The sequence below is a fragment of the Micrasema longulum genome, unplaced genomic scaffold (assembly GCF_059751315.1).
Source record: "Micrasema longulum isolate JH-2025_06_02 unplaced genomic scaffold, ASM5975131v1 h1tg001627l, whole genome shotgun sequence".
Classification (NCBI taxonomy): domain Eukaryota; kingdom Metazoa; phylum Arthropoda; class Insecta; order Trichoptera; family Brachycentridae; genus Micrasema; species Micrasema longulum.
The window spans coordinates 487,372-505,326 of NW_028278808.1; the positions used below are offsets into that span (position 1 = coordinate 487,372).

At 31.9% G+C, this 17,955-nt stretch overlaps 1 protein-coding gene across 1 annotated transcript; it reads left to right on the forward strand.

Annotated features, from left to right (window-relative positions):
- The first annotated feature begins 211 nt into the window (after nt 1–211).
- LOC148274546 (zinc metalloproteinase nas-13-like) lies at nt 212–17,393 on the forward strand. The gene is made up of 7 exons (XM_088236968.1): nt 212–234; nt 2,807–2,995; nt 3,167–3,373; nt 5,625–5,734; nt 11,920–12,109; nt 14,650–14,783; nt 17,209–17,393. The coding sequence occupies exons 2-7, from the start codon at nt 2,815–2,817 to the stop codon at nt 17,296–17,298; spliced, it is 912 nt and encodes a 303-aa protein (XP_088093094.1). The 5' UTR covers nt 212–234; nt 2,807–2,814; the 3' UTR covers nt 17,299–17,393.
- The last annotated feature ends 562 nt before the right edge of the window (nt 17,394–17,955 follow it).

Here is a 17,955-nt window from a genome sequence, read left to right on the forward strand (position 1 = left end):
AAATATTTTTTTATCATTTTTCTAATTTTTAAAGATAAAAGTTAGGTAAAACATTGATTCTACAATATGAATACCTAATCTTTATGGTTTCCGAGTTTTATGACAGCAAATATCGGCCACTTTAATTTCTCGGATTTCATCTTAGTAAATATTATAGTTATGATAATATTTTATTATATAAATGACGGTTTGTCAAAATTTATCTAACAGTCAGCAATTTGAACTTCAACGAAGGTAGTGAATCCTTTTTCTGTATTGTATTTTTTATTTTTAATTATTTAAAAGTATGTCTGTCATATTGTGACTATCAAATGTCCGTGTAAGCAACGCAAGCATGTTTTTCAATTTATATACCACACAGTGACATTAATTTATTTAAAAAATTTAACAAAAACCAGATTTGTGAAAAGATGTAAGATTTTTCTTAATTTGGGTGAAACTGGGTGAAATCTGTGGTCAAATTCAGAAGAATTAGAGCACGTTCAATGTTTCGCAAAATATTTGAACGAATATCGGCACGCGAATAAAAAATGTCTGCCCACTGTGTCTGTGATACTGTTAACTGTCAACTTTAACTGTCAACGCGTATTTATTGTTGCTCTATAAAATTTTTCAATTTTATCGGGTTGTGGTCCTGTGGCTAGTGTCTCGGACTCACATATCAAAGGTCCGTGGTTCGAATCCCACTCTACCCCAACTTGATTTCCATTTTCTAATTGTGAGTTGTTTACAGCTCGATAAAAATGGCCCTCAAAATGAAATATTTGGGAAAATCATAAGAACGCAAATATTTTTTTAAAAAATAAATAAATCTACAAAGTAAAATTAAGTTTTAAGTATGAAAAAAGAACATGTTTCCAATTTGTTTTTCTAAGCATGTTCAATTACAGGTTACCTACGAATATACCTTGAATTTTCACACAAATATGCACATTCTTGTACAAAAATATCTTTGTTAGTTTTTGCCGTCTCGATATGTACCGATGAAGATAGCGTTCATGATCGCGGCGCTGATGTCGATTGTAGATTGCAGAATAGCATACTGTTAGTTGTTAGTAGTCGCGTCGTCATAAAATAGCCCGTTTTTTCAAATATGAAACTGCCCGTTATCTGTCATGGCGCCGAAAACAACCACTTACTGCGCAAGCTTTCGTACAATTTTAAAGAAAACAGGAAATAAAATTGTTTAAGATTTGGCTCAAAGAATTTTTGTACAAACTGCACGAGATGTTGTCCTGTACCATTTTCTGATCTATGTAAACACAAAAAAACATTTTTTTTGTCTTTATTTCGTTGCTATGCTTTTTAAATGTTTTGTCATGTTGAAATTACTTCGTCCGTGACGTCAGAGCTATCATCGGTGATTTAGGCTGACGTTTAAATATACACTTAACGTTAAAAAATGTAATAAATATAATAATAAATAATACGGAAAGTCCTAATTTCCACACAAGTCTTGGTCAAAATAGTTTTGTTTTCATAGGAATAAAAAATAACAATAATCTCCCCGAATAAACTCAAAACTATTAAAACTAATATGTCAGTAAACCAGCCAATGACAGGTCATAAGCCCTGTAGATGCCAAGACTTCTATATTACCCTCTTTAAAATGGTCTTCATCTCTGTTGTAATATGTTAATATTAACAGCTCTCCAGGGAGTTTAATCCAGTCCTTGCCTACAAAAATTTAGACAAACTCAAAATATTGTTGATAAATCCACCTGGTCCATGAAGAGGTATAGAAATTGAAAAAAAAAAAATTTCAGGCGTTGCCTAGTCTAGTATGTAGGTGAAATAATTCAATTAGATGAATCTCACTCGCATAAATAAAGATTTTAGCTCTTTAACTTCACAAACATCAACAGATGAAAGAATTGAAGGAATAAAGATGTTTAAATATAGGCAGAATGGTGAATGTTACACATTGTGTAAAGTGGCCACTTAAACCAGCCAATGACAGGTCATAAGCCTTGTAGATGACTAGACTTCTATATTACCTTCTTTAAATAGTTCTTTATCTCTGTTGTAATATGATAGACTTAGGTGATTTACTCACGAATGAGATCTTATTGCGATAATTTCTGCATTTTAAAGTTAAAATGGCCAAAAGTAGACTTCCATGATTTTTCTCTAAGACGCAAATTTTAATGATTTACTAAAAACACTTTTGAAATAAATATGCATAGAATTATAAAAGTACAAAAACCACGTACGCACATTAAACTGAAGCCGAAAAAACTACTCACAAATGTGTAGTTTTTCGTTTTGGTCATATGTTACTCTATAAACGTCACTTAGTACGCAACTGCCGATATAAATTAAATTACGCCGTGTTGTGTCGTTTTAATGCGTCGAAATACTGCTGGAAATAAAATGCGATAAGGAGGGATCACATTTTATATGTAAAGTAGCACACTCACAAGTAATATTTTTAAAGAATTCTTTTACTTTACCGTCTGTCAGATTGTCAAAAAACACAAGGTGGACATTTTGTTAGTATTGCCAGGGTAGTTGAATTAACTACCCGGCTTTTTATTAATAAGCCTTAGTATAAAACTAAACGATTATGCAATATTTTTTAACGTTTTCAAATAAAAGTAGCTATTTTTTTCAAGCCCAGTCTCGTTAATATTTTTGTGGTAAAACGAATGATACCTTAAAAAAAAAAAAAAAATTGTGCTATGATAATATATTGTCCGCGGTTTGGCAACATTTGGAAATTTTCGGACACCGTGTAATGTATGCAAACTTGATTCTTCGCGCCTTCTGGTAGGTATATTATAATTCTATGTTAATATGTTTCTAGATTTCATCATGATTGCCACAAAGCTATTTGTATTCTTTCTCTTTGGCGTGGCATTTGTGCGCTCTGGAATTATTCAAAGTCCCATCATAATAGAGCCACTTGGAGACGAACCAATTTTAATTGAACCTGGTAAAAATGCTGGAGACTTCCGGAAGTTTCTCGTCGACTCTGTTGATGGAAATTACGAAGGTAAATGATTTATACAGGAATGTTTTGAGTATGTCCAAATGTTTTCAGACATTACATTTGACATTACGAAAATTATTAAAAATTCAAAAGTCATGTTTTGAAACATCCAATATTACAAAACTGGCGGTACATAAGTTATTTTTAATATTCAATATATTATGTTTTTTACAGAACCCATAAATGAAGAGTTGGCTGAAACCCAAAAGCCTTGGGAGAGAAGCGGTAAATTTGAGGGAGACGTTGTGTTGACTCCAGACCAGGTTGACTACTTGGTAAACGATTATTCGGGTGTTAATGCCTTTTCCAGGAACGCAATTAGAAACCCGAGGAATCTGTGGACAAACAAAATTGTGTACTACACAATAAGCTCTAACTTCAGTAAGTAAACGAATCGTCAATATACACATTTATTATTTAAATTATTTATTTCACAAAAAATGAGTAACAGCAGCGATGCATAATTTTATGGATGTAAATTCAGCCGGCAAATAGTTTAATCAGCCACTCAATTTGGCTCATTTAATGTCTTACCGAAGCAACATGTTAAAAGAAACATTTCGTTAACGAAAGGCCTGATCGTCGCTTGGCCTTTTTAATTTAATTCACCAGTTATAATAATGCCAGAACCATGGACATGTTGTAAGAGCCACAAGCTAAAAAGTTACCGACTACTTTCCTCAGAGAAATTGGTAGCAGAGAGTCTAAGGGGTTAATGGTGGCTGTTAGATGGTTAACACATGTTTTAATTTGAATTGTCAATATATGTTTTGCTGATCGATTTTTTTAAGATCCTCGTGAATTTTTTGTCTGTTTATACCTTGGAGTATATACATCTAATGTTTTTTCCTTTTTTTTTTCTAAATATGTTTCGTTAACTATATTATATTGACATTTTTTAAAATAACATATTTTTCTTTACTTTTTACTGTTTTTTTTTTAATTGGTATTTTGCTATGTTTTTTCTTTAAATAGGATTTTTGCCATACAAATACATTTTTTTTACTATCACTTAAAATATGTTTTTAACAACGTATTTTGTTTTGGCTACCTATTTTACTGAGTTTTCAAATATTTTTTTTCTATGCTTTTTACTAAATCCTGTACTATGTTTTTCACTATGTCCACTACCTTTATTATTATTTCTATGAATCGATTGCTGTTTTTTATATTTTTTTGACTGTCTTAGAACGGAGTTAATAACTCTAGCTAAATAGTCAAAGCAACTTTGTGTACATGATTAATTTATGTATATAATAAAACTTTGTTTTTGACCACTAATTAGTGGTTGAAAACAATGTGTTTTTTGTACTTATTTTTTTATAATGAATAACCACAAAGTTAGAGCTTCAAATATGAAAAAAAAATATCCCTAATTTAGTGAATTGTTTCATTTTGAAATTTATTTATTTATTTATATATACTCTTAATGGGTATTTTTATGGACACATTTATACGTAGAAAATTATTATAAAAAAAATAGAAAGACTCAATGGTTTATAGTAGACTCTGTGGGAGAGGAAGCGGGGGAGAGGTGTTTATAATTGAATTCAATTCAGTGATCGTTTGAAAGAAGACAACTTGTTATCAAAGAAATCAAGACTGGTATGTTTGTTGGCAGAACTAAGAATTCTGGGCATAGGGGAATGAAAACCAAAGTTAGTTCTATGGTTATCGGTATGAAAAAGTAAGTTTTGTCTGAGGTTTCTAGTTGGGATATTTAATTTTATTGAGCTCAGTAGTTCAGGCGCATTAAAAAGTGAGTTGAGAATTTTAAATAGGACTATAAGGTCGGATTTATTTCGACGGTCTTGAAGAAAAGATATATTCAAGGTAGTTTCTAACTCATTATACGTAGATAGGTCTCTGAATAAGCCCAACCTCTAGCCTATGTTTCTCAAAAATCAATGTTGAACTGATTCATTATTCTTGATGTGAACATCATAATATGGAGACCAGATAACAGAGGAATACTCTAGGCGCGGGCGAACTAGGGGGAACAGAAGAGAGTTTTAAGGGTATTGATATTTTTGAAGTCAGCTATAAAAATAAATCCAAGAAGTTTTAAGGATTTATAGATAACATGTTCAATATGAATTGTAAAAGAAAGTTTAGTGTCAAATATAATGCCCAAATCTCGTATACTAGACACAGATGATAATATTTTATCGTTCATTGAGTAGTCGTATATGATTTACGACAGACGAGAAAATCTCATAACCTTGTACTTACTTAAGTTGAGATGTAAATTATTGGATGATCACCATTTAGTTTGTTTTGTAAAGTAAGGTTGAGTTAAGTTTAATAATTTAAAGTTTTTTTACTTCCAACCAATCGTAACCTAACCCGGCAGTTTTTTGTTCAGTTGTTTCCAGAGAACTAGTTTTCAATGCCGGCATTTAAAAACAGCCAAGCCGTCCAATTAAATAACTGATTTAACATTTGGCGGTGACATCCAAACGTTCTTCTTTTTATTCAGTCACTGCTGGATAGTGCCAAGCCTACTACTATTTTAATTTTACTGTGCGATACATGATATCTATGACTCTGGTTTGCCTTTAACTGTCCATATTAAAAATACATAATTATTTCATTTTCATTCTTATTTCAACTCAAATATTATTTTTTGTAGATGCTGCCGAGACAAGTACCATTGAGACTGCTTTATACAACATTCAATATTACTCTTGCCTGAAATTCGTCAGAAGGTCGAACAATAACCCAAATTATGTCAACATTGTGGTAAGTCGTTCATTATTTTTGTAGAAATAAATCTCCAATTTTATTTCCGTATTCAATAAACAACATTCAACCGGAAAAAGTCACAGAGATTCGAGATCTTGGTGTCATATTTGATGAAAAACTTGAATTCAAAAGCCACATCAACCACATTACTTCTAAAAATATGAAAACTTTTGGTGTCATTCTTAGAACCATAAAGGATTTTGAATCAGTTAAAATAATAAAACTCTTGGATATCTTCGGTTAGAAGCCAATTGAACGTAATTATACAAAAAACAGCCAGCCAGAGAAAAGTGAAACTGACATAATAGCCATTTTGTGAAAAGAGTGAATTATAAAATCTACACAATAGTTTGAATGTTTTTGACTTTAACAAACGATTAACAATGAAAACATAAGTTTTTTTATATACTATAAACAAGAATTTTATAGTGTATTTGACTAGTTTAAAAGATTTTTAAAGTACCATAAGATTTTTCTAGTTTTGTGGGTGTTTTCTGCAAATTGAGAAAGGCCGTCTTTGTGATCGACGCCTTTTTCCGGAGGTGATTAATACAGTTTTTTATATGAAAGTGGTCTGGCTGTTTTTAACAGAACATAGAATTGACTTTACTGCACCAGATAACATCAATATCTCATTTTTCTGAAATTGTGGACTGGCTGCTTTCTGCATAACTACGTTTAATTAGAGTACAACTCTACTATATGGTCCCTTTTTTATAAAATTTATATAAATAATGTTGAAAGAGTCCAACGAAAGTTTTTAAGGTTCAATAATTTCAAACTGCATATTTCTGCATGTTTTTGTTATACATGTCTTTGTTAAACTTTTTGAATTTACCTACTCTGGAGGATCGCAGGGAAATAACTGACCCAATATTTTTATACAAAATCATTAATTTTAAATTTGATTGTTGTGACCTCCGGGATTTAATTAATTTAAATATACCAATACATAGAACTAGACAAAATAGTCTTTATTATTGTCACCCTTCTCAAACCAACTGTCTTTGTCACTCACCAATACCGCGTATACACAGACTAGGAAACGAATGTACCTCTCATATCGACATTTTTAACTCGAGTCTCTGTGAATTCAAATCATATCTTTATAAATATTTTATGATGTTCTATAGTAACGATAGTTTTTCAATAAAAATTTTAATGAAATCATACTTTTGACACTTTTGCAATAATAAAGGGTCAAGTTGCCGACAGTGGCTCAGTTGCTCAATCACAAATAACTACCGACGTGCTGAAAAACATGCTAGGCATTTGAGCGATCACAATGACCAATATTGAACATGCTTAAGTTATCACAGTCATAAGTCAACGCGTGTGTAATCTATAAGTGGACACTCGTGTCGGTTTGCTTTTTGTTTTCCTCTAAAAATAATACAATTTATTGCATTTGCAAAAAAGTAAGTAGTGTCTAATACAAAAGAGTGAAAATTTAATTACAATTACTACGGCGACTGCTTTTCTTGACATTTGGGTTGCCAACCGCCGGCTAAATGCAATAAATAGCATAATAATTAATACTGTTTTGAGTATGTCCAAATACTTGCAGACTGGCTGGGTTTAAGACATACTCAAAACCTTGTTGGATTAACTACCTGGTAAAAGAAAAGTAAATTGGAAAATTGTTTTCAGGCGTTGCCTAATAGGTGAATTGGTTCAACCGGAAGAATCTCACCCACATGATACAAGAGTCAGAAAACCGATGGAAAAGTTGAAAAAATGTGGATGTTCAAACACGGGCAGAATAGTGAATGTTACACAGTGTGCAAAGTGGCCACTTAAACCAGCTAATGACAGGTCATAAGCCCTGTAATTGCCTAAACTCTCATATTCTCTTCTCAAAAATATTTTTCCCTCTCTCTGGTAACAAATTTTAATGATAAATAATAAATAAATAAATAATTTTTTTTTGAATATTTTCTATATTTACACTGGTGAAATTCAAATATATGATTGCGTAGCAGGATTATACGTCGCGAAACGTAAATATTTTGTCATTTAATATTAGGTGTTCACAGATGTTCCATTGTGATCGCGAATACGATAAACAATCATAGTGAAAAAATCGTTATCACGCCGCTCATTTGTGATTGAGCTACAGGTGAGTACAGTGAATTAAGTTCCCTGCACTTAAACATTAATATAACCAGTACATTGATTGATTTGGTGTTTATTTTGTAGAACTTCCATATTTAAACTTAAAATTAGAAAGCAAACACTGATTTGAGTCTACTGAATACTTTATTTTACTGAACGCTTTATTTTACGAATGACATTCGTTTGAAAATGCCCTAATAAGGCGAAACAATTGTCACGAAGTTTTTATTTTTATATTTGTAAAAATAAAATAAAGTGTTCAGTAGACTCAAATCAGTGTTTGATTTCTAATTATAAGTATAACCAGTACAATTTAATATTGTTCTCAGTAAAAAGGCCTCACATGTTTTTGTTCGGGAACAATTAAAATTATCATTTTTTAATTTAATTTATTTTAACCCCCCTCACCCCTCACTTTATGCCTCCGTAAACACAAAATACCACTTGACACAAAGACTTGATTTATTGCCTTCATATACATATTATAATATTAATTTGGACACAGTTAAAATTATAAAGCTGGATTTTATTTTATCTAAATCATATCTTGGTAAGGGAACACGTAAAAGCTTTAAAACCGCGTTGTAATTAAATAATTTAATAAAAAAAGGCATTTTAATTAAATGATGTAATGAATAACCACAAGATTAGCTAAATTAACTAAATATGGTCGTGTTATTTTTTTATTTATTTAATTCACATAAACGCCCAAAGGATTTTAACAAGTACGGTACATAAGAACAACAACAATAACAAACCATCACGCACGTAGGCAGAGAGGATAGAACGACACAACACTCTATCTTTGCATACAGATATCGCTTCCTCTACATTCATACATCTTCTCATGCACGCGCGCCGATTATTCTGACTTTTGACATGTCCATCTTTAAGTATTTGTTGAATTTGGTCATGCCATGTCTTTCTCAGTCTTCCTCTATTTCTGCATCCATCAACATTCGCATTGTAAATATTCTTAGCCGTTCTTTCGCTGTCCATTTGTTCTACATGTCTAAACCAGCGCAGAGCTCCTTTCTTGATTTTGTCGATAATGCTTGTTTCAGCCTTACATAATGTACGGATCTCAATATTTGTGCATCTATCGTACATAGTTTTACCACACATTCGCCTGAGAGATCGCATTTCGACAGACATACTTCGCTCCCATACATCAGGGACGGGACCAGGACTCCGTTGTGAACTGCCAATTTTGCCTCTAGTGACAAACATTTATTTGCCAAGGTCGATTTAAGTGCACCGTTTACTCTGTTCCCGGCACTCACCCTCCTTTCAATATCTTTCTCAGTCATTAGATCCCTAGTGAACATACTTCCTAGATACACAAATTTATCTACTTGTTTTAGTATAAACTCCATTCACCGTGATTTCACATTTAGTTATACTTTCATTTCTTTCAAAAACCATCAAATTCGATTTATCAACATTCATCAGCAAATCGCTTCTCTTGCATACATCGTACACCTTTGTTACCAAGAATTGCAGTTCCTCTTTGTTGTTAGCAAGAATTACAGCATCGTCAGCATACAAAAGACAATTAACATTTAAAAACGGTAAATAGATAAAATATAAAAAGTAATAATTAAAATAAAGCGTTTATTACATTCAAATTCCTACATTTAACTCGTAAGAAAACATGATTTTAAAACACATACATAAATATAAAAAATGACATGATACACATCAATATTGTAAAACATTAAAACAAATCATAACATTGAAATTGAACATAAAATTGTATTTTGATAAAGAGTATAAATAAATAAAAAAAAGTCAATTTAAAAAAAATCAATTTACCCAACAATTTTTTTTGAGATACGCTAATAAAAAATAAAAAATAAAAATCCTAAGTATTGCTTCAAATTGCTTCAGTTGTGAGCGGTTAGAGAAGAAAATTTTAATCAAATTATTAACATGTTTTAAAATACTTAAAACTATACATCTGTAAAAAAGAACTAAGCAAAACTTATACAGGTAAAAATATATATATATTAATTTAAGTATCTTTAAGAAATAATTAACAATCATCATCATCATTCCATTTCCGTACCTAATGGTACATAGGGCACTGTATTTGTACACAAATAGCAGTGTATATTGATCATATTTTTTTGTTACATGAAAGTAAGGTGATCAGTCTTACGCTACAGGTACCAGTCCAGGGACTATAAAATATTCTAGTGTGAAAACACCCTTTTAAATAAATATTTAACTTCAACCATGTCGGGAATCGAACCCAAGACCTCTTGAATGATAGGTAAACGCGCTGACCATTATACCACGAGGCCGACAAATTAACAATAGCGGAATAAATTTTAACTTGAAACGCATAACGAACAATAGCAAAAGATTGAATTAATTACAATTTTAAACGAGAAGTTTGATAAACTTTAACTTTTTTTTTTCACGTCGTTGCTACTTACCGTTAGTGGTTTTTTATCTAAACAAACCGAAAATCGGCTTAGCAGCACCGTGGATCTACTTACGGCATTTCAAGTGTTGATTCTTAATTTCACGTCACGTCGCTACTACTTTCCGTTAAAAAGATGATTTTTTATCGAAGAAATCCTCTAAAACAGTCCAGGCTCTGCAAACAACATAAATGTTTTCTAAAGTTAATTTTCTAATCATTGGCAAAAATTATTGTTAAGTTTTTTGTTTAATAGTTCTTAATTTAAATTCTTACTGATTTTGGTGCGTGCCACACCAAAGTATTGTTACTCTGGTGGGTACTAATAGCATAGTATATAAAGACAGCACAAGGGCTATAATCTCTCTCTATTTAGTATTTTCTCGAAGTCTTTGGTTTTGTATACAGTCCACTATTATCAGAATCTTTTATTTAGTAAAGATCGCCGCCATATTTTTGAATTGGCAACCACACATTTTTCCAACTATTTTTCTTTTAAGATCAACAAATTACAACAGGGATGGAGAGTACCTTAAATAAGGGAATATGGAAGTCTAGGCATTTACAGGGCTTATGACCTCTCATTGGCTGGTTTAAGTGGCCACTTTACACACTGTGTAACATTCCCCATTTTGCCTATGTTTGAACATCCAAATTTATTAAATTCTTCCATTTGTTGATTTTAGTCAAGTTAGAGCTGAAACCTTTATTGTTGTAAAGCGGTTCATGTGACTGAATTATTTCCCATACTAGGCAACGCCTGAAAACAATTTTTAAACTTCTTCTTGGACCAGTTGGTTTCATTACAATATTTGAGTTTGTCCAAATGTTCGTAGACAAAAGACTGGATTTCACCCCCTCGGGAGTCATTAAGATTAACAAATTACAACGGGGATGGAGTGTACCCTAAATAAGGGAATATGGAAGTCTAGGCATTTACAGGGCTTATGACCTCTCATTGGCTGGTTTAAGTGGCCACTTTACACACTGTGTAACATTCACCATTTTGCCTATGTTTGAACATCCAAATTTCTTCAATTCTTCCATTTGTTGATTTTAGTAAAGTAATAGCTGAAACCTTTATTGTTGTAAAGTGATTCATGTGACTGAATTATTTCACATACGAGGCAACGCCTGAAAACACTTTTTAAATTTTTAAACTTCTTCTTGGACCAGTTGGTTTCATTACAATATTTGAGTTTGTCCAAACGTTCGTAGACAAAAGACTGGATTTCACCCCCTCGGGAGTCATTAAGATTAACAAATTACAACAGTGATGGAGTGTACCTTAAATAAGGGAATATGGAAGTCTAGGCATTGACAGAGCTGTCTAACATTCACCATTTTGCCTATGTTTGAACATCCGACTTTCTTCAATTCTTCAGTGTGTAAAGTGACCACTTAAATCAGCCAATGACAGATCATAATACTTGTAAATGCCTAGACTTCCATATTCCCTTATTTAAGGTACTCTCCATCCCTGTTGTAATTTGTTAATCTTAATGACTCCCGAGGGGGTGAAATCCATTTTTCTTTTCTTTAACGAACCTAATCAATCTTATACAAAAATAATGTTAGTGGTTGGAAATTTTCTAAAATTGATCGGTGTGTAATTGAAATGATTGGGTTACTATTTCAGAAAAGCAATTCTGGCTGTTGGTCGTATGTTGGAATGATTGGAGGAGCTCAGACCTTGAACTTGGGCAATGGATGCGTGCATCATGACATCGCCACCCACGAGATGCTGCACGCCGTTGGTTTTCACCACATGCAAAGCACCCACAACAGAGACAACTTTGTCAGGATTGTCTGGGGAAAAATTCAAACTGGTAAGATCAAAGAAAATAAATAGTAATGATGGAATAGTTTATATTTTTATGTAAGTTATGACATCACTACTGTGGAATTCCACCAAGAATTGCCAATAAAGTACTTAAATAAAAAAAAATTGTTACAAAAAAGTTGAGAAGATAATTAATTTGCCCTTTCAGTGTCGAATTCCCTAAATCATTTTTATTTAACATACTTAACTTATACTTATGAGGTCGTTTTTTTGTTTATTTTTCCATACATATATTTACATAAAATTTTAATTACTTCTTTTAATTCTTCCGGCTTTCCGGCTTTTCGTAGATCTCTTCGCGACTAAACAGTGTGGGATGAAGTTGGATTGGCATGGTTTAGCTCAAAGTTTTTGGTCTTTCGTTTTTTTTAATATATTGTATACTATTATTGTTTTGCCCTTGTTCGTCTTTGCTAAATAGTTTTATGTTCTTTTTGTTCAGTTTCTTGCATTTATGTTTATGTATTATTCATGTAACTGTTGTATTTGTTGTTATATACATAATAAATAAATAAATAAATTACAAAAATACACTTTAAAAAATACATCATAAAATTAAGCTATAACATAATTTGGAAAAAAATGCCCACAAAGATTTCAGCGTCTGAGCGTAGGGCATTATTGTTTAATGATTTAAAAGTTTATAGCATATAAATATGGTATGACATAACCATGAAGAAAGAAAAAACAAAAAACAAACAAGAATAACATATGCTGATAGAACAAAAGATAGGATTTATTTGCAATATTTCATTATAAATTTTAATGACTTTTTTTAAAAGAAGTTGTGTATCTATTCCTTCCATGCTTATCCAAGACATCTCTGGTGGTCTCACTGCTACGCAAATGATACTCAGATTTATTTTTATTGCAAACCAAGCGAGAGAAGTGTGCTTGTCAATTTAATTGATGGGTGCATCGAGAAAATAGGAAACTGGATAGCTGAAAACAGACAAACATTAAACCCATCAAAAAATGAACAACTGTGGGTGGCTTCAGCCAGACGACAGAATTTGATCCAGGATACGGCCCTTTTCAATGTAGGGAGTACCGCTTTACCCACCGTTAAACTACTGGGAGTTTTACTCAATTCTGACCTTTCTCTTGACGCTGAAATTAGTAGAACAATAAGTTCATACTTCTACCAGCTGAGACAAATTAAATGCATACGCAAAAATTTGCCGATTGATGCCGCCCGTCAATTAATAAATGCGTTTGTAGTGTCTAGAGTCGATTATTGTAATGGTATCTATGCAGTTGTACCAATGAACAAAATGACTCGCCTACAATCTGTATTGAATGCCGCAGCGAGACTTATTTTCGGAATCTCTAAGTTCAGTCATATCACTCCACTACTTCGGGAACTACACTGGCTACGTTTTCCACAGAGAGTCGAATACAAACTCTGTTGGCTTATGTATAAGTCACTGCACAACCCTGCTCCGGAATATCTAAGGGAACTATGCATTCCAGATGAACTAGCTGACAGGTGTCTCACGCTTAGATCAGCTACGTCTACGGCGAGAGGAAAAGTTATTATACCTCTACGCAAATAGCGCACTAAATTTGCGGTCGCAGGCCCTAAGCATAGCATGGAATGCTCTCCCAGCAGAGGTGCGAGGCTGTGAAAGTAAAATGATGTTTCGGAAAAAACTTAAAACCCACTTGTTCTCTAAATCATTTGAATAAATCCGTAGCATGTGACAAAAAAAATAATATTTTAATTAAATTACAAATTTGAAAGAATCACTATGTAAAGCGCCCTTGAGGTATTTTATTACGAAAATGGCGCTATATAAGTTATCCATAATAATAATAATGAAACCTTCTTTAAATGATATCAGTGATTTAATGTTTTGTATTTCTTTAGGTAGAAGATTGAAAGATCTTGGACCGACATGTAAGGAGTGCCTCTGTGCAAACTTAGTTCTGCATCCTGGAACTGACAGTACACTATCGGATCTATTGCTAATCCGATTTAGACTATTACAAAGTAATTCCCTATTTAAGTAAACATATTTCAGGCACTAAAATAAATATAATTTTCTAAAATTAAGGAGTCCACTTTTTACGTATAGTGCATCGTCATCATAGTCCTTTCGCTCTACATGTCCAATACAACGCAGCACCCTTTTCTTGATTCTGTCGATACATTGTGGTAATTGAGGTCCAGGGCGTGTCTTGGTTATGCCCAGTCAGTCAGTCAGTCAATCAGTGAGTCCCAGTGCAGCCAGTTCAACACGTCATCGCCGTTACATTTAATTCATGATTTATTGGCCATGTAATAAATACGCAATCAACAGTAACCGCGTGTCTTTTGTTAATCTCTAACCGGGGTAGGAGCTCCAACTCTCAGCAACCAAAATCCTAGAAAGACATTGCTTTTCCTACTGGCAGTATCATTGGCAGGCTGGTAGATAAAACAGCTAAACCGTCAATATTTACGGTAGTCATTAGGACCATCCAGAAAAATACTCTACATTACAATTAGATAAGAAATGATCAACTCTGAATATTTTTTTTTAGGTAAAGAAAGCAACTTTAACAAGCTCTCCGCCAGCGAAGTAACCAATTTTGACGAATCGTATGACTACAGCAGCGTCATGCAATATTCGGCATACGCCTTTAGCAGGGATGGAAGCAAGACTATTGAACCACTGGTAATTCATAATTTAGTATTTATTTTTTAAATCACTTGTGTTTTACTTTTTTTGTGTTTGAAAGTACATATTAAAGATTTTGAAGTACTTTATCATCATTTACTTTCCGCACCTTATGGTTCATAGGGCACTGCATTTTGATAGGTTCATAGAGCATTGATCAATATTTTAACAGTAATTCAAAAGCGGGTGTATTTATATAAACTCTTAAATAACTAAATTGATTATACTGAACTAAAATTAAGAATACCTAGGTTACATAGTAGACTAAATCATATTTTTTCAACAATCGAATCTGGGTAAAAATGAATACATTCATCGAGTTTGCTCGTCATAAAATAATAATTTTTTTTAACGAAAAAAAATACTGTTTTAAAAAATATATCAAAATTGCAATGGAGGCGTCACAAGAGCAAAAATTTAAGTTGCTATATTACCAATAGTTTATGACTTGGTCTTTAACAATATTTTATCCCATTTCCACATCAATTTTATTACTTTTTTTTGTTCTACTGTGTACCTTTTCAATATTAACTCTTAAAGGACTGTGGAAAATAATCCCTTTGCGCGCGGTGTTGTAACATCGTGTTCCCACTAGTAAAAGATGGAATATTCTAAAGTTTAAACATTTGAAAAAAAAAACATAAAGACACACTTTTTAATAAATTCATAATTTATGCAAAAAAACATATAATTTAGCCCTGTTATTGCAAAATAAATTAAAAATCACAAATACGCCGCTCATATTACGTGCGTGCGTCCCCCATAACTGTCATCAATCGGCTGAAGACTGAATCTGTTTTAAACAACACCCGCTACAGAATAGCGTCTCCGTCTTCCTTGTTATGATATTTTATCTTCGTGCTTTCTCTTGTATACGGTATCTGAATAGATGTGTTGCTAAATTAGCGGACTCATTATTCGCGCAGCATGGATAAATATTTTTCGTATTAACATTTAGCATAGTTATACAAATTATACTTTGCAAATCGGGTGTGAAAATGTCCATCTTAAGATTACAGAAAATACGAATTCATTATTCAAAAAAATAAGAGAGATATATCAAATCTTGTATCCTATGTCGACTAATGTGACATCACAGCCACACAAGAGTCAAACTTAACAGACAAGCTAAATAATTGTACATGTTTTTGAAAGAAGGCACCTGATGTTAAACATCAATTATCTCAGTTTGAAATCAGTGTGGCTCAATACGCACCATCCATATATATAATATATTATTTTATACTACTTTTACGTAATTTTATTTGCTTATTACATATCTTGAAATGTTGATATTTGTATTTTTAATTTTTTTTTATTTAATAGCATAATTATACATTTTTACAATTTATTAAAAAATTTCACTTGTTATATTTTTACTAAAACTAAAATCCCACCAAGCCACTTTTTGTAGCTTGTTGTTGTATATTATTTTGTTTATACATACATATTTTTTACTCTAATTTCTTACTATATTACATACGTGAATTTAAAGAAACCATATCTCAATTATCATTTCAATTATATTTTTGTATTATTTTCTATGAACACTTTGCATCCCGGAGCCGTGTAAACACGTGATTATATTACCACGCGTTGTGTCCCGGTCCCGTATTTTCACGTGGTTTAATAGCGGTCTAAAAAAGTGCATTTTATTGACATCTACTGACTTTTATTAAAACTTTTTTGCTACTGATAAACCACGTAAAACACGAGACCGGGACACAATGCGTGGTTATTATAATCACGTGCTTACACGGCTGCGGGATACAAAGCACAAAAGAGTGAGACCCTGTATATGTGCAAACATGGCAATGAGGCTCTCTATAAAGGCAATCTTTCATGTAAAAATTACTCATCAAATTGTTTTAAATAAATAGAAGAAGTGTTAATCGATTCAACTGAGCATTTTCATAATTATGACACTTTAAGAAACCCCTAAAAAAGCATGAAATTTTACAAAAATGGGCCGGGCACAGGTAAATTTTATGTGTACTCCGGCCGGTACTCAAAGTGTTCATTTTAATGGTACTATCATTTTGTATTATTAATTATGCATGTTACACAACTTGTATCATATATATTTAACTATTTATTTTTAATTTTATTTTATAATTTATTATTTTACTTTGTTTTCCTAGATTGTTATTCTATTGCATCACATGTTATTATAATTTCGTATTTTTAACTGTTAATTATTTAGGCTTGACATGGGCACAGCCTAAAAAGTCTTAATTAGTTTGAGAATATGTAAACTAGTGTAATTTTGAATTAATAAATAAGTAAATTTAACAGAATAGAGAAAAAAATGCGGTTATTTATCAAAAACCAATCGCCATGATTAAAACTAGAAAAAAAACTCAAAATGCTAATTTAATAAAATACTTTTCTTATACTCATGGTATATATTTCTTCATTACAGGTAGCGAATATGAAACTTGGAAATACTTACGGGCTAACCTGGGGAGACGTAAGGAAGGTGAACAAGCTCTATTCCTGCCCCGGCTACTAATTTATTGTTTGTCATCAATCTTGTGAATGAATGGATTATTTTTTTCTGAAAATGTAAATACATGTCACATCAAAATAAATGATCCTTCGTTAAAATATTTGTTTTATTTATTTAAGTTAAGAATTAAATGAATAAACAATGAATAAAGCACTTAAAGTAAATAAATAGTAAATAAACTAACACCACAGATTTATAAAGAATAACAAAAATGATCAATTTAGATTAATTAATTTACACAGAAAGAGTAAAACTGATATTTAAGATGAAAAAGAATAAAATAATAACAAATATTTTATTTTAATTAAACTACAATATACATAGAATAAATACAAGAGCGTCAAATAATTTAATGTTGATATGCAGAAAGCAGCCAACCACAGAAAAGTGAAACTGAGATAATGGCACTTTTGTGAAAAGAGTGAATAAACAAATCTCCACAACAGTTGGATCGTTTTTGACTTTAACAAATGATGAACAAGGAATACATTTTTTTTTTAACATAAAAAACAAGAATTTAACTATGTATTTGACTAGTTTTAATGATTTTTAAATTCGTTAAGATTTTCTAGTGCTGTGGGTGTTTTCTGCAAATTGAGAAATACAAAATTACCTGGTCCATGAAGAAGTATAGAAATTGAAAAAATAACATTTTCAGGC

Bases quoted from the DNA above. Each gene is read 5' to 3' on its own strand.
- LOC148274546 (XM_088236968.1), top strand. From the start codon at position 2,815: ATGATTGCCACAAAGCTATTTGTATTCTTTCTCTTTGGCGTGGCATTT. The intron at 2,996-3,166 runs GTAAATGATTTA...TGTTTTTTACAG, and splicing joins TGTTGATGGAAATTACGAAG to AACCCATAAATGAAGAGTTG. The intron at 3,374-5,624 runs GTAAGTAAACGA...TATTTTTTGTAG, and splicing joins CACAATAAGCTCTAACTTCA to ATGCTGCCGAGACAAGTACC.